The 25,806-nt window shown below is 43.5% G+C and overlaps 1 protein-coding gene across 2 annotated transcripts in view; it reads right to left on the reverse strand.

The window, feature by feature from the left end:
• Window positions 1-12,581: 12,581 nt before the first annotated feature.
• LOC111147299 (phosphodiesterase 1C) overlaps window positions 12,582-25,806 on the reverse strand; it is a 598,548-nt gene continuing 585,323 nt past the window's right edge. For both annotated transcript variants that reach the window (XM_022503266.1, XM_022503267.1), the window contains one exon: window positions 12,582-12,751. In XM_022503266.1, the coding sequence (XP_022358974.1) occupies window positions 12,582-12,751 (170 nt within the window). The remainder of the gene's footprint in view (window positions 12,752-25,806) is intronic.

The following is a 25,806-nucleotide window of genomic DNA, read 5'->3' on the forward strand; positions in this document are numbered from 1 at the left end:
CAGGCAGAGAGAGAGGGGGAAGCAGGCTCCCCACTGAGCAGAGAGCCCCATGCGGGGTTCGATCCCAGGACCCTGAGATCATGACCTGAGCCAAAGGCAGAGGCTTAACCCACTGAGCCACCTAGGCATCCCTTTATACCTTATTTTTAATTTTTAGTTTCTGGTTTATCTTCAGTTATTTCTATTCATTTTCATCTTTTAGATTCTCCTAACCAGGGGACTGTCTTTATAGCAACCTGCACCCAGCAACGGTTTCTCTCCCTCCTGGGCAGTCGTGGCCATATCCCCCTGGTATGTGGCTTAGCAAAGGACCAAGAAGAAAGGGACTGAGCGGGAGATAAAGAAGAATTCAGTACAACTGGAGTGAAAAGGATCTGGGGTGGGAACTGGCTGCAGGGGAGACAGGGAGGAAGGTGGGAGGCAGGTCATCCATGCCCTGTTCTCTTCCCAAAGCATTCCCTGGAGTTAACAACTCTTTCTGTTTCAGAAACACTTTATTCACAGCTGGAGCCCAGCTCTCATGCATCACACTGTTTGGTAGGGTTTGTTCATAAAGCTACCCACCCGCTGGATGAGAGCTCCATGGGGACCGAGGACTGCCACTCCGCCAAGGTTGCATAGCCCCAGAACACAGCACAGTGAAGGGATTCAATCAATATCATCCAATAAAACAATGAATGAATGGTGCTCCAAGCCAGGAACAAGAGGCATGAATAAAGAAAATGAAAGCAGCATGGGGCGTGTATATATTCGAGGACAATGAGAGCCTACATCCTACGTATTCCACTGAGAAACCAATAAGGAACAAACGTCTCACAGGACTTCTGTTTGCTCAGGAAAAACCCTAAGGCTGTCTGCTCTGCTGCTATCAATCAGTTGTTAACATCAACCAATAAGCCAATATCTTCCTAAGGTCTTATTTGATGATCGCTGTCTAGACTCTGCCGTTTCTGTTCTTTTAGTAACTATAGATTTCTTGGGTGCCTGGGTGGCTCAGTCGGTCAAACATCTGACTTCAGCTCAGTTCATGATCCCAGGGTCCTGGAATTGAATCGCACATCCGGCTCCCTGCTCATGGAGAGTCTGCTTCTCCCTACCTCCCGCCCCTGCTCCTGAGCTCAAGTGCTTGCTCTGTCCCCCTCTCAAATTAATAATGAAAATCTTAAACAACCACAACAACAACAAAATTACAAATTTCTTATGAATCAGGACTTTAGGATTATATTTTAACTGAATTCAAAACACACTCCCCAATCTTCCTTCACTGAAACACAGCATTGGCCCTAACTAAGATCTTTGCTTCCCACATTCTTGAAGCTTAATGTCACAGAACCCGTCTATACCACCAAACGTAATGCTAAGTATCATTGGGGTAAGAGCAAGTAGACCATGAACATTTCAAGATTATGCGATGGGGAATATCCAGCTCTAGCTCAAACCTTCTTCTGAGCTCCTAACCAGCAAATCAAACTCCTAATTGTGTGTCTTAATGGAATAACCAGTTTCCATTCTGTCCCTCAATGCTTCCTCTTCACCTCTCCCTTCCATCCTGCCCTCATGTGCATCCATTTCGGAGACTGCTGCCTTCATTTGCCCTCACTCATGTAGACACTCCTCCCTCAACACCCCAGCCCTCGTCTGTTGGTCCTACTTTTCAAGTTAGAATCAACTCAACCTACTTTGCTGTTTCCAAAACCATTCCTAGCCTGGCCTCGATTCCTCCCCACTCCTATGGTCTCTTTTTAATTCTTCCTTAAGATTTTTGTTTATTTATTTGACAGAGAGAGATCACAAGTAGGCAGAGCAGCAGGCAGAGAGAGAGGGGGAAGCAGGCTCCCTGCCGAGCAGAGAGCCCGATGCGGGGCTCGATCCCAGGACCCCAGGACCATGACCTAAGCCGAAGGCAGAGGCCCAACCCACTGAGACACCCAGGCGCCCCTAGTCTCTTTATTAGCTTCCCGGTTTTCTCTCTTTACCCTTTCTAGGCTATTCTCCATTCTCCAGCGACAGTGATCTTTGTAAAATAAGAACTTTATCCCACTGGAACTGTGGTAAAAGAAATTTTAAACCTTCTTCTTACCTTCAGAATCATGTCCACAATCTTCAGTCCGCCTCTAGGAGCACGACGTGATCAGCCCTGGCTCGTCAGAGAACTTCCTCTCATACCAGCCTCTCCACTGGTCACTGTGCTCCGGTAATGAGCGCCTCTTCGCATTTTACCAGGTGTATGCTTTTTGTTCTGCACTGTCCCCTCCCCTCCCCTACCTAACCTTCAGTTTTTTCATTCCTATCTACACATCAGATGCCTGCAACTGCCCTCCCACAAGCAAGTAAGATGAAGGAGGCAACAGGAGTAAAAGCAAAAATGGCAGCTTGTGTTTTCAATGGTGTCAACAACTGGAGCAAAAAGATTGTATCAGCTCTGGACACACACACACACACACACACACACACAATTCTGTCCTGCAAAAAAGTAAAACAAATATTTAATGAAACTTCAGGGAAGCAGGGTCTTTTACTTAGTTAAGGATAGGCCTCAGACGTAGCAAGAGAAATGGGAACTTAACAATAACTCAAAGAAATAGTTTATTTTTCTCACACAGCAGTTAAGTTCCAAGGGATGGTGTAGTGGTTCAGTGATGTAATCGGGGACACAGCTCTTTCTGTCTTTCTGCTCCCCTCCAGTTAACATGCTGGGTTTTGTCTCCATGCTCATCACTGCCTCATGGACCTAAAATGGCTGCTGCATATCCAGGTTAAAGTCAGTATTCCAGGCAAGAAGAATTGGAAGAGACAGCTTTATATCTCATTAGGAAAAACTGTGTCACCTGGCCACCCTTAAATGAAAGAAAACTGGGCAATTGAATATTAACTTTCACAGCTTCTCCAGCAAAGATAGGGAAAGGGCTTCAAAATAGAGATTGTGCCAGCCTGCGAGCATACTAGGGATAATCAATAGAAATTAATGGTGCTGTAATGGCAATATAATTAAATGGTGTTAGAAATAAACGTGTTCTTTATTCTCCTATACAAAATGTCGTGGACATTGTCTTTTATTTAGAGTTCTGTCTTCAGTTTTTAAAAAATATTTATTTGAGAGAGAGATAGCACAGAAGGAGAGTGAGAGGGAGAAGCAGACTCCCCACTGAGCAGAGAGGCCTGAGGTGGGGCTCGATCCCAGGACCATGACCAGAGCTGAAGTCAGACACCCAACCAACTAAGCCACCCAGGTACCCCTAGAGTTCTGTCTTTATTATATTTATCAGGATTTCTATAATTTGTTTCCCAATATTTCCCCTAACTATATTTTCTTCATAGGATAAGGATCCTTCTCATTTATATTTATATTTAATATATAGTTTTATATTCATATATATAATTTTAACAATGAAACTATTCAAGAACCTATGCCCTGTGTTTGACAGTAGACTCCACCTGTACAGAAGTGTAGCAGCATTACCAGAGCGAGCATGGTATTCTCTGCAACCTGCCCGCTCTTTCGAATCCAAGAAGATTCAACATTCATGTCCCTAAAAACCATCCCCGTGAAATGGTCTGGGAACTCAGCAAACAGCTCGCGCCTCTAGAAGCCGCCAGGTGGCAGCACAGCATAAGAAGTGAGTGCGATTCGGTCCCTAACTCCAAGCCACAAAACTAAACCCCTAGGATTTCTCAGTGTGAGCCTCACCCACAGCCTTGTGCCACCAGCTCATCGCGGCTTCAGCCCCATCAACAGAAATGGGCAAGGCAGCATGCCCTTTCAGTGACACGTTGCATTTGGCTTATTCACATTCCCTTCAGCTGGAAGACCGTTGACTGAAAACACAACTGTGTTGTCCAATGCAACACCACCGCCCCAGGCATTTTTAACCTGTTTTAGGAAATGATGAGATCGCACTCTGATATTTGTTTCCAAAACTCTGGGTCTTGTGGGCCCCCATAGGTCAGTGTTTGTGGGACAGAAGGGCCTACGTGAACGACCTACTTTTAAGGGTGAGACTCCAGGGTCTAGACGCCATTCTACTCCAGGAATTTTGAGTCTGAAGAAACAGAGACACATAGGAGCAACAAAGTAGGTGGGGTTTTTTTTGTTTTGTTTTGTTTTGTTTTGTTTGTTTGTTTTGTTTTTTAGAAAAGTATAATGATACTTCAATCTTTAAATGTATACTTCTTTTTCTGAATCAACAGATTTTGACACATAAAGTGATATTCAATCAGCAGAGAATTAGAGTAAAAGTGAAACGGGGTTATATCTTCATCCATGGATGATACATTGATTTTAACAGACTAGAAACTCCAATACATTTGAACCAATTTCATGGAGCTCTGTGTTGGGAAACCTTTTCAGGCTGTGTCTGGACTTGATGAGAAAAGGTACATTGATTGATTAGTAATGTGTGTCGTAAGTGACTAGAGGAGGCATGGTAATGTGTTAGTCACATATTGACACATTTTCTAACTCTGGCTTACTCTGGTTTGGTGCCATCTTCAGCCATCACAATTTTGAGGACGTATTTTATATGAACCACTGTGTTGGTTGCAAACACAAATATGAGAAAGTGGCGTGGGGAGGATGGTCTCTGCTCTCCCGAAGATGATAATATAGTAAGAAAGAATAAAGATCTGTGTGCTTTGAGGCAGCATCCCTCAAGTGTCATTAAGAAGCGAAATAGAGCATTCTGAGGGATAACCGAGGTAAAAGACCAATTCTAGACAAAGGGATCAGAGCATGTGACCCAGAGAAGATGAAATTTTCTGTTGGGTCTTGAATAACTAAGATTTTCATAAGATGTGGAAGGAATTGCATAAAAATGCGAAAGAGTGATGTGAACATACATGAGAACAGGCCTAGTTCAGTCAGGAAATAGTTCCAAGTGAAAGTGAGTAGTATCAAATAGTGCTGCTGGTGATGGGTGTCATTTCATAAGGATCTTTGTCTTCTGGAAAAGGCCCAATTAATACCTTCTCCATATATTCATTCATTAAACAGAATCACCCAGTGATACCCTCATGCCTTTAGGTCCTAGAATGTTTGAATTTGAATGTTTTGGCATTCATCTGACCTCTGAGTGTGGCTGGGGAGGAAGAGGGCAAGGGAGATCTTATAAAGGATACTGGGCAGAGCTCTCTGCAAACTTGCCAGCCCTCATGGACAGGTGCTGAACCTCAGTCTGTGAAGAGCCCCATGGATGAGACAGCAGTGGGTACTCTTCTCCCACTGGGGAAGACGCACACTGGCAGAGACTTGTTCTTCATGTGTTTCTTGATAGAGCCTCTACCATTGGTCATCAGAAGTTGGTTTTCTGGAGCTTGGAGGTGTCTGACGTGAGAGGGAGTATCATTTCTTGCTATGAAAAGCCATAATTCCTAACGAAGAGATCTGGAGCTGGTAGTAGAATTCCAGAGAAGTATCAGTGACAAAATGTGAAAACTGATTTGGAGAAATAAAGAAGATAAATGACTTTGAGAATGGGTCGCTAAAAAAATGGGAGGAGCAATAACAGAAATACAGACATCCAGAAGAGCACACTGTGGAAGCTGGAGAAGAATTTGAAAGTGAGGCTACAGAACCTTTAAGACATTCAGATGAAGAAGTCCAACAGGAAGTTGGGAATGCTTGTATAGGCTTGAGAAGCAATAGCGACCGATCTGTAGAGTTGGAAGTCATGCAGAAGGAGTTGGTCCTTAAAATCCTGAGAAAAGATACAATTTATGGGAAGAAAGCTGAGAAGTGTGATGGTATGATCTTGGGAAAAGTCCTCTGAGAAAGAGAAGTGGTTAGCCGCTAGTCCAGCCTTGAAGTAAAGAGACGAAGACAAATCAGGAGAGTGCAGTGCTCACAGGCGAACGGAGGAGAGCTTCTAGATGAAGTGGTGCGGGCAGCAGTGTGAAAAGCTTCCAAAATTCAAAGGGAACAAGCCTGTGGAAATGTCATTGTCCTTCGGCCGTTTGGATACTTGTCCACTTGATTGTTGAATTTCATTACTGGTTTTCTGCACGAGAATCAAATGTAAGCCTATTTGGCCAGTAGACGAGGGATACGGTTCAGTAGTGGGAGCTGGTTTTAAAGAGGAAAAGAAATATGTCTTTCTCTAAGACATCAGGGACAAATAAAAGGTTGGTATAGAGTCAGATACCCACAGGGGATGGAAGCCAAATAACTAAGGAATGCGTTTTCCCCATGGACTGTGTTTTCTCAATGCTCTAGTTGAGAGGACGGGGGAAAAGGAAGCAGAAAGTGGAGGAAAGGGCCATCCACTTGGGTTAATTGATGGGAGGTGAGGAAGATGCATTCAGTGAGTGCTGGTCCATGAAAGACTGAGCTACACGTGTGTGAGTGGTCAAGTTAGTGCAGTTGTGGGGCTTCTCCTGGCAAAGCTTCATGACAAAGTTTCAACAAAGGGCACGATACTGGTCCGAGTTGGAAAGAGATACCACCAATCTGGTTTGGCAATGATTGTGCTATGTTTACTGGTGCTGGCTTCTGTGTTGGAGCAATATGAGAGCATGCCAAGTGACAGAAGATGCATAAGGACAGTTAGCAGGTTCAGCAAAGAGGTACATCAAGTGTGCAAACAACACAGCAGGTGGAAACAATATATACTCCCACACAAGTTTGTCGAGAATTAACTATATTATGGGGCACCTAGGTGGCTCAGCCAGTTGAGCTTGAACGTCCGACTCTTGGTTTCGGCTCAGGTCTTGATCTCAGAGTTAGGAGATCGAGCCCTGCATCATCAACCTCTGAGCTCAGCATGGAATCTGCTTGGGATTCTCTCTCTCCCTCTCCCTCTGTTCTCCCCACCCCCACCGCTGGCTTTTGTGCAAATGCATGTATGCTCTCATTCTCTCTCTCCTTCTCTCTCTCTTTCAAATAAATAAATAAATAAATAAAATCATTTAAAAAATTTAAATACGCCTGGGTGGCTCAGTTGGTTGGGCAGCTGCCTTCGGCTCGGGTCATGATCCCGGCGTCCTGGGATCGAGTCCCACATCGGGCTCCTTGCTCATCAGGGAGCCTGCTTCTCCCTCTGCCTCTGCCTGCCATTCTGTCTGCCTGTGCTTGCTCTCTCTCCCTCTCTCTCTCTGACAAATAAATAAATAAAATCTTATATTAGTACATATTAAAGTGGTTGGGTCTTAGTGGGTTCTCAAAAAATATTAACTAAATTTTAATCTATTGGGCTAGAGCAGTGTTATATAATTTTAGTTTTTAGCAGCTGTAATTGGATATTTGTCTCTGTGTTACCTTTACTTAATATCCTTTTACCATTGTGCCTTAAAGTGTGGAATCTTTTTTACCCAGTGAGTCATAAGAGATGCTAAAAGGGCAATAATCATAAATGAATTGTTTCCATAATGGCTGGTTTCTAGGCAAGGTGCCTCTATAAGCACGGGTCAGCTGGAGCTCTTCCTCAAGTGTACAAAACAAAGCATGCCACAGAACATGCACAGAGAATCCAAGCTGAACATTAAAATACACAATTGAATACAGTATTCTGTAGTTACTATCACTTGCTAGTGCCCAAAAGCAGTTTTCATGTTCTTTAAATATAAAAAAAGCATAATGAATGCTCATAAATCTCCTAAATTAGTCTTTAAACCGTACCACCAGGAAAGGCCACCACCTACATCTACCATACTGCAGAAACTTCTCTGGCTCTCCTGGCCTTTCCCTGGGCACCCGGAGCCAAATCATTAATCCTTCACCCACACGAAACTCCCAGTCCTAACAAATCCTCACATCTAACTTGACAGACTCCCAATAAATCAAGATGTCAGCCCAATAGTTTTGGGGTTTTTTTAGATTGGAAATGGATCAAAGAGAGTGTAATTGATCAAGTGAAGTTGTCAGTCAATGAGGAAATAAATTCAAACTTCGCAGGTAAATAAGTGGCCTTCCATCTGTCTTAGGAACATGGAATTTTTTTTAAAGATTTTATTTTTTTATTTGTCAGAGACAGAAAGAGAGCACAAGCAGGGGGAGCAGCAGGCAGAGGCAGAGGGAGAAGCAGGCTCCCCACTGAGGAAGGAACCTGATGTGGGACTCGATCCCAGGACTCTGGGATCGTGACCTGAGCCAAAGGTAGATGCTTAACTGACTGACCCCCCTGAGTGTCCCAAGAACATGGATCTTTATGGAAATCCTGTACTTAAAATAGTGGTTATCAACAATCTCCACGTTTCCCCTCTACCTCACAGGAATTAGAAATCATAACAATAAGAGCGCTGGAGGGCCCTCCCTATTTCAAAATCTCAGTGGATGAGTTCCTGGGAAGGTTTAACTGGCTTGGGGTAGAAAGAGGTAGGGAGAGAAAGAAATTAGTGTTCTCTGAGCACCTATGAGTGACAGTCACTGCCCTACCCATGTGAAATTAGTATTACTACCAGATGGAAAAACAAAAAACAAACAAACAAAAAAACCCCAACACCCCACCCCCACCCCCAGCCAAAGCCTCCAGAACACTTGTAGACTTTTTCTTGGCAGAGGTGTGGTGGGAGGATGGAGAGAACAATTTATACTGCCCTTTTCTTACAGGGACTGGGCCTGCCTAAGAATTGGATTATATTACAAGGTAGCTGTGCTTGGATTATATTACAAAGAAAAAAAAATACCATTTGAAGCTTCTGTCAGTTCTCTGTGCTTATAGGAGCAGGACCCAGAGTAAATGCCCTTTGTGCAGCAGAGTGAGTTCATAGTCTTTAAAAATGCCTTGAGCTTGTGTGGTGTCGGGAGTAAGAGATGCACTGCTCTGCACATTCACAGGAATTTAAAGTTCAAGAGGGAAGAAAGGTCTTCGTAGAAGGAGAGATCCAAGAAGACACAGGGAAGTCGGTGTCTAAGGAAGACACGACCATGAGAAATCCGAGACTAGCTGATATTGTTGTTGGATTTTTAATTTATGTAGTTGTCCTGTTGTGCCATCATCCGGGCAATGTCCGTTGTACGCCATAGGCCAGTGTTGGTGGAAATTTGGAAAAATTAAGGGATTCGGTGTGGCAGATGAGATGGGGTGAACGGGAACAGATGAGGGACAGAACTGTACGAGTAAGGTGCCAGGGGTGGTCAAGGGTGCAAAGATGTGGAACACGAGAGTGAGAAGGAGCCGTAACAGATAAAAGATGGAATTCCGTGAACGCCAAGGGTGCGGGGAAACACAGGCAAAGGCAGAGCTGAGGGCCGGGATGTCAGATTTCCAACCGAATGCTGAAATGCACATTAAAGACTGAAGTGCAGTGTGAGGCAGAAATCGGTACCTGGGAGAACAGCCAGGTGGCTAGCTATTATTAATCAAATTATTAGCTAAATTATTAACTTCTTTTTACTGAAGATACAGAATCTGACCAACGTACCTGAGGCCACAGAACTAGTAAGGGACATGGCTCTCAAACTCAAAAGCCTGACTTCTTTTTACTACACTCTACTCTTTCTCCAAGAGATAGTAGTGCCTGTTTAGTGATGCCCTCGCCGTATTCTCAGCCCTGCGCTGTGCTGAGCCAGAGGCTATTACTACTTGCAGTTTACGGCCGAGGAAACTGAAGTTCAGAGGAATTCCAAAACTTGCTGGAGCTCCCAGAGCAAACAAAAGGGAGCCAAGATTTAATGGTAGGTTTTTCTAGCCTCAGAATGTCAGTTCTTTCCAACTACATAGCTTCGCCTGGAATGACAGAAACTGAGTTAATCACACAGGTGTTTACCTACAGACTAGCTGATATTATGGGTAACTTGTACTAACAAAGTAATCGATTGGGTTTGCGGTATAGGGATAAGGTGTTTTTTTTTTTTGTTTTTTTTTAAAGATTTTATTTATTTATTTATTTGACAGACAGAGATCACAAGCAGGCAGAGAGGCAGGCAGAGAGAGAGGTGGAGGCAGGCTCCCCGTGGAGCAGGGAGCCCGACACAGGGCTCGATCCCAGGACCCCGGGATCATGACCTGAGCCGAAGGCAGCAGCTCAACCCACTGAGCCACCCAGGTGCCCCGGATAAGGTGGGTTTAAAAACACCTACCACCTATACAATCAGGAACCCGACTGAGAAGCTTGTTGTGTCATTCATCTTGACGAGATATTCAGGACTGAATCATGCCACGCATAGGGAAAATCTAACTCTTTCCAAATGAATCCCAGAATCCTGGAGAAGAAAAAGGCGACTCATACAAGAAAGCCCTTTAAAAGCATCTTTTTATTTGCTATAAGAATATAATCTGGCATTTCTATACAATCCATCATGCAAAAAACATGGTAGGCATTTTACAAGCAAAGCAGAATCCCAATAGCTGTACATTTGTTCCATCCACATATTAGTCAAAGCTGAAAAACAGCATCTGGGGATAAACACATACAGAACGAGCCAACCTTCGTCCCTAGGATCATGGCTTCTAATGTCAAGAATCACAGTGGAGAAAGCACAGTCACCTTGATGTCTCAATGCCTAAGACTGGAAGAAATGGGGGAGATTTGAGGAATATCACTGATGATGCACTGGGTCGCCAGGAGGCCGCTACCCGTGGGCAGTTTCCCTGTGTGCCTACATGGCTCTGTGAAGCAAGCATGGAGGCATCTGGAGACAAACAGGGAGGAATTACCTGCAGAGCTAACCTACTTCAGGCGGAAGAGCCCACAGAAGGATCCTTTTGCTCCGGCACCAAGCTGGGAGTTAAGAATTGCAATTGCTTTCCTAACCAAAAGTCACAGTGATTTTTCTTTTGGTAGAGTAATTAAATTTCCCTGAAATACCATCGTCAAGCATGTTGTAAGTAAATTGCTCAGTAGCATGGTGGGCCCCAAACTCTGGAGCTGGCTCAGCTTGCATAACTGTGGTTTGGGGAAGGGAGCTGGGGAGAGAGGGGGAAGGAGAGCACATGAAACCCTTTAGAATCAGACCGTAGATGCTGGGACCGGACGTGCACAGCTCTTTCTTTGCAGGGGTGCCTGAGAGTCCTTTCCGGATGTGCTCCGGTCACTCACTGAGTTCAGCGATAACAATCCAAACCTATGTTATCCTCAGTCTTCACCACAAAAGGTCGTGGGTTTATGCCCACTTTCTAGTTAAGCAAACTTAGGCTTTTAAAGATTATGCCATTAGACCAAGGAAATGCAACTAATTATAGACGGGACAGGACTGGCGATCAGGCCCACTGGACAGCAAACCTAAAGTTTTCCACCGCACCAGAGCATTTCTGAAGGGATCAAAAGCTATTTCTGGCCTTGGACGTTTCCTTACCATTTTGTGTGATTTTAGTCCCAAAGTCAAAAGTCCAGGAGAGATTCAGAAGAGCTAAAAATGCCACAGTGAAGAGAGGTGAGTTATCGACCTCCGTTCCAGCAAGACCTGTGAGAGCAACTGAGATCCCCAAGGGCCACAGCTATAGGGTCTGCTGGGAAACTGATCTGGAATTTAACTTAGAGGTATCTCCAACTTGTCCAATTAATGGACAAAAATCTGCAAGGAAGGGATTCAAATTAGGTTCAGGAATTTACACCCTCCTGCCCCAGGCCCACAAGACCAAAGGGACATCTCCTGGGGCAGATCTCAAACCTGGAGTCTCTGAGGCATGGGCATCCCATTGATTTCTAGCATCGTCAACTGTAAGTGAAAGTAACAAATTAGAAGAAGTAGAGCCAAAATATGTCTCCTGAAAACTCTCACGTCTCTAAAGGTACAAAATGAGGCCACCGGGCATGAAGCATCCAATGACAACCAAAGCAAGGGTCTTTATTTTTTACTTGTATCTGCTTTGTGGAGCCTCACTTCAGAATTCTCCATGAACTCAACTGTTCATCAGTCTTCTTATCCCTCTGCGATTGTTACATTCAGAAACAGAGCTTTTAATTTTAATGGGTTTACTTTGAAAGTTACATATTTGCCTGAATTTTAAATATTGTCATAGTCACTGTATTTAAGGAATGTACTTCTAAAAACATCTTTTCCTATTGTGTTTAAAATTGGAAAAGCTGTTTTTAAAAGTGCATTTTTTTAAAAGATTTTATTTATTTATTTGACAGAGAGAGCTCACAAGTAGACAGAGAGGCAGGCAGAGGGTGGGGTGGGGGGAGCAGTCTCCCCACTGAGCAGAGAGCCCCATGTGGGGCTCGATCCCAGGACCCTGGGATCATGACCTGAGCCGAAGGCAGAGGCTTTAACCGACCGAGCCACCCAGGCACCCCAAAAGTGCATTTCTTAAATATGATGATTATTATAACAATATTCTTACCGGGGCAAGTCAACTTCTAGGGATAAAAGAAGTGTCAGTGGGAGGAATTTTCTAAAGAGGATACATCATTTTAACTGGGGTCTGGTTTAGACTTTGAAAGACCTATACAAATAAAAGCCATATGAGACTACCCTCTTACTGCTGGAGTCTGTGTTGACTCCCAGATCCAGTGATGGATGGGTCCATAACAAAATGACAAAGGGGAGAGTCACACATGGCCTTCACTTTGCCTTGCTGGAGTTGACTACAAAAGCACCAGCCCCCAAAGCCTCCAAGGGTCTTGGAAGCGTATCCCACTCTGGCTGGTGAGAGCCGACAGGCAGAGGAGTGGGCCTCTCCTTCACTCCCTCTCTTCCCCGTGACCTACTTTCTGTTCCAGTTATGGGAGATATTCTGAATCTTTTTCATTTTGATCCTCTGATCCAGCATCTTGTACCTCGCAGGATGGTCATCAGTTTTCTTTGGGACTGAAGGTGCGTAGGAGCTAGATGCGTAAGCAGGGCGTTTAAAATGGCGCAGAGGAGCCTTGATGACTGGCGGCCATGCAAAGGAAGACAGACAACCATTAGCCTCACTAATGACATGGCACCACCTAAACACCATGGGCCATTGGCTCTCCCCAGACCTGTTTCCTTTCAAAGCAGGAAACAGACAAGTGGGACCCTCTCTGGGGCTCTCACTACAGAAAGATGAATAAACACATTCTCACCTCGGTCATTTATTTAAAATAAAGAAAGACAAATTCCTAGAGAGAGACAACGAGGATGCTGGAAGATGAATGTTTTCTGACAATGAGTGGATGGAGTGAAGGAAGTGAAAGGGAACAGCGGGATCACTTTTGGGAATAGCAAAGCAAACAGGTGAGCAGAGCCATAGGACAGACCAGCATTTAGCACCAGATGTGAGCTTTTAGGGCTGCAAAGTGGCACATGATCCAGAAGTGATTAAAAAAAAAAAAAAGACAGCACTGAGAAGTATTTGCCAAACACATATATAAAAGTCTTGTCTCCAAAATATTTTTTAAAACTCTTAAAATTCAGTAAAGTGAAATCAACAACCCAATTTACAAAGGAGCAAACGATCTGAACCGACTCCTCGCTGAGGAAGAGATGCACACGGCCAGAAAGCCACAGCTGCAGATTAAAACAGCAATGATATACATGACACACCTATCGGGACAGATAAAATCCAAACCAGAGTGAGTGACACCCATCACTGGGGACTACAAGGAGCGACATGACTCCCATCCTCACTGGAGGGGATGTAAAGTATTACAGTCACTTTGGAAGACACTTTGACAGTCTTTTAGGAAGCCGGTCATGGTTTTACCACACGATCCAACAGTTATGCTGCTGGGTATTTACCCAGCTGATTTGAAAACTGATGTCCACATAAAAACCTGTACATGAGTTTTATAGAAGTTTATTCCTAATTGCCCAAAACTGTAAGCCAGGAATTCTTTCAATAGTTAATTGCATAAACACATTGTAGAACATCTATACAATGGGATATTATTCAGTGATAAAAAGAAACGAGCAGTCAAGCCACATAAATACATAAAGTGTTAACTGATCCCTCTTCCCTGTGCCCCCTGTGCTCTGCCCCCCACCACTGGCACCATCTCTTCCCCTTCTTGGTCCTCCTGGAGAGCATTGTCAGTGAGACAGTGTAAGAATGAATAAAGGGGAAACCAGGTTAAATGATCATCGCAAACTGATGAGGTAGAGTAATTAGGTAAAAGGTATGAAGGACAGAGCTGGTGCTGAGTCATTTCCTCAAACACTTGTTTGAGGTGAAGTGATTCTAACAACACAGGGTGGGCAAAGAAAGGTAATACACAGGTGGGTCAGCTTGAAGGGCTCAGACTGGGGGACAGATCCATGATACAAAAGGTTACCCTTGTGAAAACCAGTTCCACAACTCTCTTCCAATATGGTCAAGCAAAAGATCAGAAACAACTTAAATGTACAATCAGAGGGGTTGGTTAAGTTCTGGTACATTCTTAAAATACACTACTGCGATACTACAGAAAAGCCATACAGATGTCTGTTAATAAAAATAGATGTTCGTGTAATCCTGTTAAATCAAAAAGGCAATAAATATAATCTAATCTCATTACAGCATGTATCAATATGAGCATAAGAAAATCCAGAAGGTCATACAGTTATATCATAGCAGTGGTTATCTGAGGAGTTTAAACATGGTTTTTGGTTGGTTGTTTCCATTTTCTAATTTCTCTATGTGGATCAGGTTTTGCTGATGCAACTTCTGAAAAAAAAACATACTGCTAAAAATTTCTTCCATAGAATCATACGTCAGAGCTATTCTGCAAGATCGTATGTAACAAAAAGCCAGCAAACCTGAGGTCACTTGGAGCTTTAGTATGAGACGTCTCAGAGAGCTCAGAGCTGACTAGACTTTTCCCCGTCTGTAGACTAATGGTCATTCGTTGACTTCTTAGAGCACTTAGGTGTTGCTGACAGAACAGTGAAGAAAACAGACCAAAATCCCTGCCGTCCTGGGACTTCCATTCTAGTGACCCCCCCCACTGAGACTTGTCACTTCGCTTACAGAAGAAAAAACTGTTCAGGTCTAATAAGGGACACTATTACTACCGTAACATCCACACCAACTTTGCCTTCTCAGTTAGGCTAACTCGTAGTAAAGACGAGCAGCAAATGGTCTGGTAGTGACATAATATGAAGAAGAAAAGAGAGGTGTTTTTTTGTTTTTTTTTTTTAAAGACCTCAGAGCACTTAATTCTGAGTTTTACGGTAAACAGCACAAAACACTCTAGGAACAAGTAGAAAAACAGCCCTGTTACCCTGGATAATGGGGTAGAAACAAGAGAGACTTCAGAGTAAAAGCTGCTTGTTGCAAACGTCTGGGCTAGCTGATTTACTGCTCTTCAAGTCACAGTCCCTCTCCATATTCATTCTATTTTTGCTACTCAGCATGAACCCAGCCAAAGCATTATTGAATTTCCCACTTCTCAGCATGAAGGAGCAGTTACCGTTTGCTGGCATTCTGATTGTCTGAACAAAAACTCCCCTTGCCACCAGAGTCACTGCAAATAGAGTTGAACCTGCTGATAGAGATCGGCTTCCCACCAAGATTGTGGAAATACTTATATGCCTGCTGTCGCCCTTACTCAAAATGTTGGAAAAAAAGAAAAATTCAAACAGTGCTGTTTTATAGGCATTGATTGCCTTTCTCGTCTGCAGGGGAATGTGATTTGATGACAGAGCAAAACGGGAGAACCGGGGATAAGGACACCATCTTGAATTTAGTGGAGATCTTTGTTCTGGGGCGCTGGCCTGGCCTCCTAGGGCTCTTTCATTTGTCTACTGGCTATTCCCAAGATACTGGAAGAGGATCTGATCCTTCTGCTTTCAACGACTACACACGTCCCACACCTGAACCCAAGCAGTAGTGTTAAAATCCACCTCTCCTTCTCTGGGGGTAGAGAAGAAGAACCAAACTGGGCATAGAATCCCATCTCTCCATATGATTGATTATTAGCAAGTTAGACCATTTTTTTTTTAATCTTGGGGACATATTCACAAAATCTGCTCTCATCTCTTAAAGCAATTTACTTGCTGGAAATGGTCTAATTAGCTAATGAAGATTTGACAAAGGTACATATCATTGCACAGATCCTGGATTTGGGAGTCATTATCTATATTACTTTCAAATGTACTTAGGAAAAGAAAAGTGCAAGACAAAAATCGATACATCACCATCCTTTATTTCACAATTACATACAGTATTTGTTTTTCATAAAAGCAATGCTCTTTGAGGAGTTTTGTTTTTTTTTTGTTTTTTTTTTTTTTTTAAATATTGTATTTATTTATTTGACAGAGAGACACAGCGAGAGAGGGAACACAAGCAGTGGGAGTGAGAGAGGGAGAAGTAGGCTTCCCACCAAACCGGGAGCCTGATGCGGGGCTCGATCCCAGAACCCCGGGATCATGACCTGAGCCGAAGGCAGACGCTTAACGACTGAGCCATCCAGGTGCCCCTCTTTGAGGAGTTTTAATCCCCATTTGTTTAAACCACCTTTCTCGTGAACACCACAGTTCTCCCAAAAGTGTGTATGATCTTCTCCCTTTCCTCGGCCACCGCCAACCTATCTGTTTTTCCCTCTCCGCCTCTTTGAGAGGTCTTTGAGACCATTTTGCTTGATGGTTACTTTTCTTGTGGTGTGGGAGACGAGTGTATCGAATTATTCTTCAGAAAATAGATTGAGATTAGTCCTAAATCAAATTAATATAGTTGATAGTTCAGGTATTGCAATGTAAAAGAGGGTTTTTAAAGTGCTTTGTTTCTCAAAATACCCTTCAATAAAGTTGTGAGTGTGATAGGTATTGTTGGGGGACAGGGAGGTTCCTTAGTCAAAACTTACTGGGTTTAAACTACTATCTTCATGGCAGGACCTCTCAGACACCTAAATAGTGGGGATGTGTGTTAGGAATCCTAGAGAGAAGCCAACAGCATGTGGTTTTTCTCCATTTTATTAGCTTAGGGAACTTCTTTACAGGGACACCTCACAGTGTCCAGCAGAAAAGACTGGCCTAATTCCTCATCTTTATCTTACGGTGTCATATCACATACTATCAGAAATCCTTACTTCAGCACACCTTGTTGTTTTGTACTAAGTGAAAGCAGGCTGCACAGAACTATCACCAGTCCTCACCTACTGTCTGTCCTGCCTAGTCTCCGTGAGTTTAGTAACAATCTGTGTGAGGATCTGTCTCTGTTCCTTCCATCCTCTCTGACTTCACCGGGATCTTCCCCAATCTCTCATGCGGCAGCGGCAACTCCGTGTGGAGAATTTCTGAATCTCTGTTGCAGAACCCTACCTCTGAGAGCAGCAACTTGGTCTGCTCTTAACTTCTGAATAAATTCGAATATTAGCACCTTCTTAAAATAAGAAGTGTTGGACATATGTTTTCTGCCCTTTCAAAGATAATATCATGATACCACCTTTGGGGGAAGAAAACATTTCCATTCTAGACTTTTTCTACCCACATTCACACACACACACACACACACACACACACACACACACACACACACACACTAAAAAGTAATCATTTGTTGCCTCTGAAATGTTGTTTTACATGAGGAATAAAATCCCACTGCCATACATTTCATTTCTAAAAGCAGGTCTACTTGCAGTATCTGCCTGATGGAAAGTTCTTATAAAAAAATGCACAAAAATCATTCACTAGTTTTGAATTGCAAGGGATTGGAATGCTAACATCAGCTCCATCAAGGATGGAATGATGAAAGAACCAAACTTGTCATTTTCGTGTCGGGATTCACCGCGGTAAGATAGTTATGACATCAGACAACACATTGTTTACTAGGCACAATGCTAAGAATTTAATGTGCATCTTCTCTACAATCCTATGAAGCAAGTGCTGTTATCACCCCCTTTTGGGGCAAGGAAAACTGGGGCTTAGAGAACTTAAGGAACGCGCCAAAGTCTACACAACTGATATGCAGGAAGTCTGGATTCTGGATTCTGGATTCACGTCCAAGCGGCTCAACTTCAGAGCTTTCACCCCATATTTAAAGCAACTTTGCACTGAAGTTCAGAGTAAGTTTTAATAATTACCATGATAAGTTATGAGAGTCAAAATTGTACCTCATTTCTACTTTCAGTGTTTGAGTATATAATCTGTGTAATATACAGGATTCTTGAACATGCTTGTTAGTAGCTACAGTCACACTTCCCCCCAAAGCAAAAGCAAATCATCTCCCCCAACAGACACACACTTAATATAATTTGTGGTCATAGCTCAGGAAGGAATTATATTAAAGGTCTCTTAAGTACCTGCTTTTATCTCTCCCTTCATTAGGCCAGGTTGGAATGTTAACAGGAATTCCAAAAGTCACGACTGTTGATGAGCAATCAAGCCAAGCAGAGCTCCAGGATTTTGGGTGAGTGCTTAACTGGGTGGTCCTTACCCGGGCCGCATGTGAGAACCACCTAGGGAACTTTTAAAAATCCCGATATTCAGGTCGTACCCCAGATCAATGAATGCAGAATCTATGCGGGTTTGTCTGAGACCTCAGGAGTTTTTAAAGCTCTTCAGATAATCTCACTGTGTGTGAGGTTGAGAGCTACTGTTTTGGTCTCTCCAAATGTCTCTTTCCTTATCTTCACAAAGGAAACAATAGTACCAATGTTTTGCACACACTGAAAGTGTGTGGAAACTGTGGAGAGCAAGCTAATGTTGCTGCTGTAGTTTGATCACAACAAACTGCCTGGGGTGGGGAGAAGTCTTACATGAATCTGTTAAGGTTATGTGTGGTCTTCACAATTATGCTCTCCCCCAGCCCCTCCTGCCCACCACATTTTGTTCTTCTTGTAGGGTCTACCATGAAGACAAAAGCTCTGAGGAATGAAAAGGCATTCTTTTGTTGGAGAAAGCAACTTTGTTGCTATCATTTGAGGATTGTAAGACCTGTACCAAGAATAGCCAACCCTGAGATGAGCCACTGTTTTCTAAATAAATCTCACTTGTGGGAAAGGAAAAAATAAGACCAAAGAGCACGTTCCTGATGTCTGACTGAGGAGTAAGATAAGAGTGAGACCTTTGCAGGTGGAAATCTAGTTTTAAAGCCTGCTTCTACCATTCCTGTTTTTTTTTTTTTTTTTTTTCCTGGGCAGGTCACTTCACCTGTAAGCTCCACATTTTCTCCTCTGTAGCCCGGGTGTACCAGTGCTGTCTATCTTGCAGCACTGCTGGGACGACTCAGCCAGACTGGGTGTGTCAAGGATTTCCTACAGCGTCTGGCATAAAGAATGTCTTCAGTCCATGATGAATTCTCTTAAGATCATCGTCGTAATAGTGATCATGTCCAAGGGTAACTCCCGGTGGATAAAGTGGGACTAAACCCTGAACAGACAGATGCCAGAAGACTTCTAGGACAGGCACTGACATTTCTTGCAGGACTGATTTTGGGCTGCGAGTTAAGGTGTTGCTCAGTTTGAGATAATCTGCCTGATGTTTCTCTATGTCTCTGGATTTGTCTCCCTTCTGGACGCTTTCTAGCTTCTTTCTGGATATCTTTTCAGATTATCTGGAATTCCAAACCAGGCTTATGTCTGATTCTGACCAGATCAGCCACATTAGCTAATTTGGCATGAATTAGTGACATTTTGAAGGTGAGCTCATGAGAAAACACAAAATCAGCCAAAAGTCTCCATTCAATGTTAGCATCAGCTTCACAGAGGACTGAATCAGGAAGGGTTCATCGCATTCCCAAGGCAGAAGCATTCCCTTTAAACCTCTAGCATTTGGCTAAATTGGCTTTTCAAGCTGGTCTTTTCCTTAAGGGGTGAGTGGAAGATACTAATTTGTTTCAGTAGAAAAACAGACTTGGTTCTTGTTCATTATCTAGGCTTCCCATGAGATGCTTTAAAAAATGGAAGTGAAACATACAACCTTTTAGAAACCCAAGGCTCTGCTGTTTAAGGAGACCAGCAGTAGGGTCTCCGTCCTCTATAGTTTTCGGTGTTTTTACATCCCTGATTGCAGCCGCCCCCATCCTTGGAAGGGGCCAGAATCAGTTCTGTCTCTACCCCTCTATGCTGCGGGCACACGATTTCAGTTTCCCACTTAGAAAACAGAGCTGAGAGGGCGCCTGGGTGGCTCAGTGGGTTAAGCTGCTGCCTTCAGCTCAGGTCATGATCTCAGGGTCCTGGGATCGAGCCCCGCATCGGGCTCTCTGCTCAGCAGGTAAAAAGTAATCATTTGTTGCCTCTGAAATGTTGTTTTACATGAGGAATAAAATCCCACTGCCATACATTTCATTTCTAAAAGCAGGTCTACTTGCAGTATCTGCCTGATGGAAAGTTCTTATAAAAAAATGCACAAAAATCATTCACTAGTTTTGAATTGCAAGGGATTGGAATGCTAACATCAGCTCCATCAAGGATGGAATGATGAAAGAACCAAACTTGTCATTTTCGTGTCGGGATTCACCGCGGTAAGATAGTTATGACATCAGACAACACATTGTTTACTAGGCACAATGCTAAGAATTTAATGTGCATCTTCTCTACAATCCTATGAAGCAAGTGCTGTTATCACCCCCTTTTGGGGCAAGGAAAACTGGGGCTTAGAGAACTTAAGGAACGCGCCAAAGTCTACACAACTGATATGCAGGAAGTCTGGATTCTGGATTCTGGATTCACGTCCAAGCGGCTCAACTTCAGAGCTTTCACCCCATATTTAAAGCAACTTTGCACTGAAGTTCAGAGTAAGTTTTAATAATTACCATGATAAGTTATGAGAGTCAAAATTGTACCTCATTTCTACTTTCAGTGTTTGAGTATATAATCTGTGTAATATACAGGATTCTTGAACATGCTTGTTAGTAGCTACAGTCACACTTCCCCCCAAAGCAAAAGCAAATCATCTCCCCCAACAGACACACACTTAATATAATTTGTGGTCATAGCTCAGGAAGGAATTATATTAAAGGTCTCTTAAGTACCTGCTTTTATCTCTCCCTTCATTAGGCCAGGTTGGAATGTTAACAGGAATTCCAAAAGTCACGACTGTTGATGAGCAATCAAGCCAAGCAGAGCTCCAGGATTTTGGGTGAGTGCTTAACTGGGTGGTCCTTACCCGGGCCGCATGTGAGAACCACCTAGGGAACTTTTAAAAATCCCGATATTCAGGTCGTACCCCAGATCAATGAATGCAGAATCTATGCGGGTTTGTCTGAGACCTCAGGAGTTTTTAAAGCTCTTCAGATAATCTCACTGTGTGTGAGGTTGAGAGCTACTGTTTTGGTCTCTCCAAATGTCTCTTTCCTTATCTTCACAAAGGAAACAATAGTACCAATGTTTTGCACACACTGAAAGTGTGTGGAAACTGTGGAGAGCAAGCTAATGTTGCTGCTGTAGTTTGATCACAACAAACTGCCTGGGGTGGGGAGAAGTCTTACATGAATCTGTTAAGGTTATGTGTGGTCTTCACAATTATGCTCTCCCCCAGCCCCTCCTGCCCACCACATTTTGTTCTTCTTGTAGGGTCTACCATGAAGACAAAAGCTCTGAGGAATGAAAAGGCATTCTTTTGTTGGAGAAAGCAACTTTGTTGCTATCATTTGAGGATTGTAAGACCTGTACCAAGAATAGCCAACCCTGAGATGAGCCACTGTTTTCTAAATAAATCTCACTTGTGGGAAAGGAAAAAATAAGACCAAAGAGCACGTTCCTGATGTCTGACTGAGGAGTAAGATAAGAGTGAGACCTTTGCAGGTGGAAATCTAGTTTTAAAGCCTGCTTCTACCATTCCTGTTTTTTTTTTTTTTTTTTTTTCCTGGGCAGGTCACTTCACCTGTAAGCTCCACATTTTCTCCTCTGTAGCCCGGGTGTACCAGTGCTGTCTATCTTGCAGCACTGCTGGGACGACTCAGCCAGACTGGGTGTGTCAAGGATTTCCTACAGCGTCTGGCATAAAGAATGTCTTCAGTCCATGATGAATTCTCTTAAGATCATCGTCGTAATAGTGATCATGTCCAAGGGTAACTCCCGGTGGATAAAGTGGGACTAAACCCTGAACAGACAGATGCCAGAAGACTTCTAGGACAGGCACTGACATTTCTTGCAGGACTGATTTTGGGCTGCGAGTTAAGGTGTTGCTCAGTTTGAGATAATCTGCCTGATGTTTCTCTATGTCTCTGGATTTGTCTCCCTTCTGGACGCTTTCTAGCTTCTTTCTGGATATCTTTTCAGATTATCTGGAATTCCAAACCAGGCTTATGTCTGATTCTGACCAGATCAGCCACATTAGCTAATTTGGCATGAATTAGTGACATTTTGAAGGTGAGCTCATGAGAAAACACAAAATCAGCCAAAAGTCTCCATTCAATGTTAGCATCAGCTTCACAGAGGACTGAATCAGGAAGGGTTCATCGCATTCCCAAGGCAGAAGCATTCCCTTTAAACCTCTAGCATTTGGCTAAATTGGCTTTTCAAGCTGGTCTTTTCCTTAAGGGGTGAGTAGAAGATACTAATTTGTTTCAGTAGAAAAACAGACTTGGTTCTTGTTCATTATCTAGGCTTCCCATGAGATGCTTTAAAAAATGGAAGTGAAACATACAACCTTTTAGAAACCCAAGGCTCTGCTGTTTAAGGAGACCAGCAGTAGGGTCTCCGTCCTCTATAGTTTTCGGTGTTTTTACATCCCTGATTGCAGCCGCCCCCATCCTTGGAAGGGGCCAGAATCAGTTCTGTCTCTACCCCTCTATGCTGCGGGCACACGATTTCAGTTTCCCACTTAGAAAACAGAGCTGAGAGGGCGCCTGGGTGGCTCAGTGGGTTAAGCTGCTGCCTTCAGCTCAGGTCATGATCTCAGGGTCCTGGGATCGAGCCCCGCATCGGGCTCTCTGCTCAGCAGGGAGCCTGCTTCCTCCTCTCTCTCTGCCTGCCTCTCTGCCTACTTGTGATCTCTGTCTGTCAAATAAATAAATAAAAATCTTTAAAAAATACTAATTAATGGGGATTTTTTTAATACCTCCTTTAAAAAACTATTAGTTAATGGGGCACCTGGGTGGCTCAGTGGGTTGAGCCTCTGCCTTCAGCTCAGGTCATGATCCTGGGGTCCTGGGATCAAGCCCCATATGGGGCTCTCTGCTCAGCGGGGAGTCTGCTTCCCTCTGTCTCTCTGCCTGCCTCTCTGCCTACTTGTGATCTCTGTCAAATAAATAAATAAAATCTTAAAAAAAAACTATTAGTTAAGAATAAGTGCTTTTGGGGCGCCTGGGTGGCTCAGTGGTTAAAGCCTCTGCCTTCAGCTCAGGTCATGATCTCAGGGTCCTGGGATCGAGTCCCGCATCGGGCTCTCTGCTCAGCAGGGAGCCTGCTTCTCTCTCTCTCTCTCTCTCTGCCTGCCTCTCTGTCTACTTGTGATCTCTCTCTGTCAAATAAATAAATAAAATCTTTAAAAAAAAAAAAAAGAAAAGAAAACAGAGCTGAGAAGTCTCACCGCAGAGAGCTATGATGAGAAGGAAAGGAATCACGCATGTGGAGCCGTCATCATGGTACGGGCACGTAGTAGGTGCTGCCTTGCTCTTGCTTTCCATCCCTTCCTGGAAGGTTTGCAACTGCAAAGAAAATTCAGCAGCGACACACTTTCCCAGTTAGGGAATTCATCTGTCTCCTCAAGACACAAACAGCATTATACTGAGGCCACACAGCTCGGTGTCTCTTCCTTTTGTAGCAACACAATTTAGCAACATTAACCCAGCCAGAAAATCACTCATATACTAGGCACATTAGATGTACTGTTGTCTAGTCTTAAACTCTTCAAGGTGTATTTTATATTAAAACAACAATAATGATGGGCACGTGGGTGGTTCAGTCAGTTGAGCACCTGCCTTCAGATCCGGTCATGATCCTGGGTCCTGGGATCGAGCCCCAAGTCAGCATCAGGCTCCCTGCTCAGTGGGGAGTCTGTGTCTCCCTCTCCCCTCCCCCACTCAGGTTCTCTCTAGCTTGCTCTGCTCTCTCTCCTTGACAAATAAATAAAAAACATTTTAAAAAAAACTACAATGATGAAATCCATCATCTATATTTTATTTTATTTTTTTTCCATCATCTATATTTTAAAAGATGCTTGGCTCTCTAAGGATTTCACCTCAAAAATGAGAATGCTAAATAATCCACTGGTTCCATATTTTCTTTCTTTTTTTTTTAAGTTTTTATTTATTTATTTGATAGAGAGAGAAAGCACAAACAGGAGGAGGAGGGGCAGAGGGAGAGGGAAAAGCAGAGTCCCCGCTGAGCAGGGAGCCTGATGCAGGGCTCAATCCCAGGACCCTGGGATCATGACCTGAAGCGAAGGCAAACGCTTAACCGACTGAGCCACCCAGGCGCCCCTGGTTCCATATTTTCACTTCACAGAGCAATGAGCACAGAAACTGAGAAGCTACCTAGAAGGAGCTGAGATGACACTGCATGAACCAAACCACTAAGATAGACAGATGATCCCGTCAGCATTTCCAGGCCCCCAGAGGAACCTGTGTCCATAGGGAAAAGATAAACCACATGGTTTGTTGCTCTTCATCCAGCCTGAAGCTGTTTGCTTCCACCCGCAGCTCTCAACCTTGGCTGCACCTCAGATCACCTGGAAAGCTTTAAAGTTTACTGACTCCTGCCCCCAGGAGTCTCTGAAGCAATCCAGTATTTTAAGATGGAACCCAAGCATCGGTATGTTGGTCATGTCCAGTGACTCTAACGTGTACCCAGGTAGAGAGACACTGGCTTGAGTGCCAAGTTGGTTTTGAGACTAAGTCAACTTACACTTTGGTATTGAGGGATGCCTGGGGCAGCTGGCAAGATCTTATCATTACCTGCAGGAGCTTCCAACCCTTGGCCATGTGCTAAGATCTGTGACAAGAACTGAACCCATGAGGGATGTCTGGGTGGCTTGTGCATTCGTTTCAGGTCATGATCCCAGGACCCTAGGGTCAAGTCCTCCATCAGGCTCCTTGCTCAGCCGGGAGCCTGCTTCTCTGCCTGCCACTCCCCCTGCTTGTGCACTCTTTCTCTTTCTCTCTGACAAATAAATAAATAAAAATATTGAAAAAAAGAATTGAACAGGTGGTATGGTATTATTACAAGAGAAGCATGGGTTGGGACAGCACATCACTGGGTTAAGCTATTACTAGCTGTAAGATTCTAAGGAGATAAACTATCCTGGAACTCAGGTTTTTTGTTTTTGTTTTTTCTCTGTAAAATGGGAAGAATATGCATGGCACTGTGAGGATTTTAAAGGGGATGTAAATGAGATCATGTGTATATAATGTAAATGAGATCATGTATATACAATACCTTGTAAACTTGTGGACTGCCAGGATGTCGTAGGTACGTGGTATGTGGCAACCATTATCCCATAGCACAGCGGTGAATGATCCTCACTGAGGGCCTTTTAATGGTGCCCTCCATGATGGATTTCTTATTCTAGAGTAGAAAAGTCATATAATTCTCCGCACAACTGGCTAACACTACCTGGAAGACCTTACCAAACAATGAAGAGGTTAACTTAATAAATTTATTTGTGAGCACTTGGCAGAGAACACGTCATTCTGATTCACGGAAAACTAATCATCCAAAATGTGCATGTATATATGGACGTATATATCCGCTACCCGAGGAAACCACTTTGCTGGAACTAATTGTCATTCGAAGCAAAGCAAAAACATCTAGCCCACATTCTAAACTATTTATACAATGTACAAATATGGATGTTCATGCAATCACGATGGACAAAGCCTAACCCTGAATGTGAATGAGTGCTGGAAATCCTGGCTGGGACGGGAAGTGTGACTTAGATAACCAACCAGGATGAAAGAAGTTTCAGTCCCTATATTCTAATCTTGATGCAATTGGGAAAATAACAAGGGCACTTTTGATTCTTAGGAATCTTTGCATTTATTATGCTGAAGCATAAACATTCTTCAAGTCACCTTCATTGGCAGCTATTCTTAAATCAAGGACACCCTGGTTTTTTTCAATGCTTCTTTATGCTTTACCCCACAGATAATCAATCCTAGCTAC

The sequence above is a fragment of the Enhydra lutris genome, unplaced genomic scaffold (assembly GCF_002288905.1).
Source record: "Enhydra lutris kenyoni isolate GAN:26980312 unplaced genomic scaffold, ASM228890v2 scaffoldscaffold16, whole genome shotgun sequence".
Taxonomy (NCBI): Eukaryota; Metazoa; Chordata; class Mammalia; order Carnivora; family Mustelidae; genus Enhydra; species Enhydra lutris.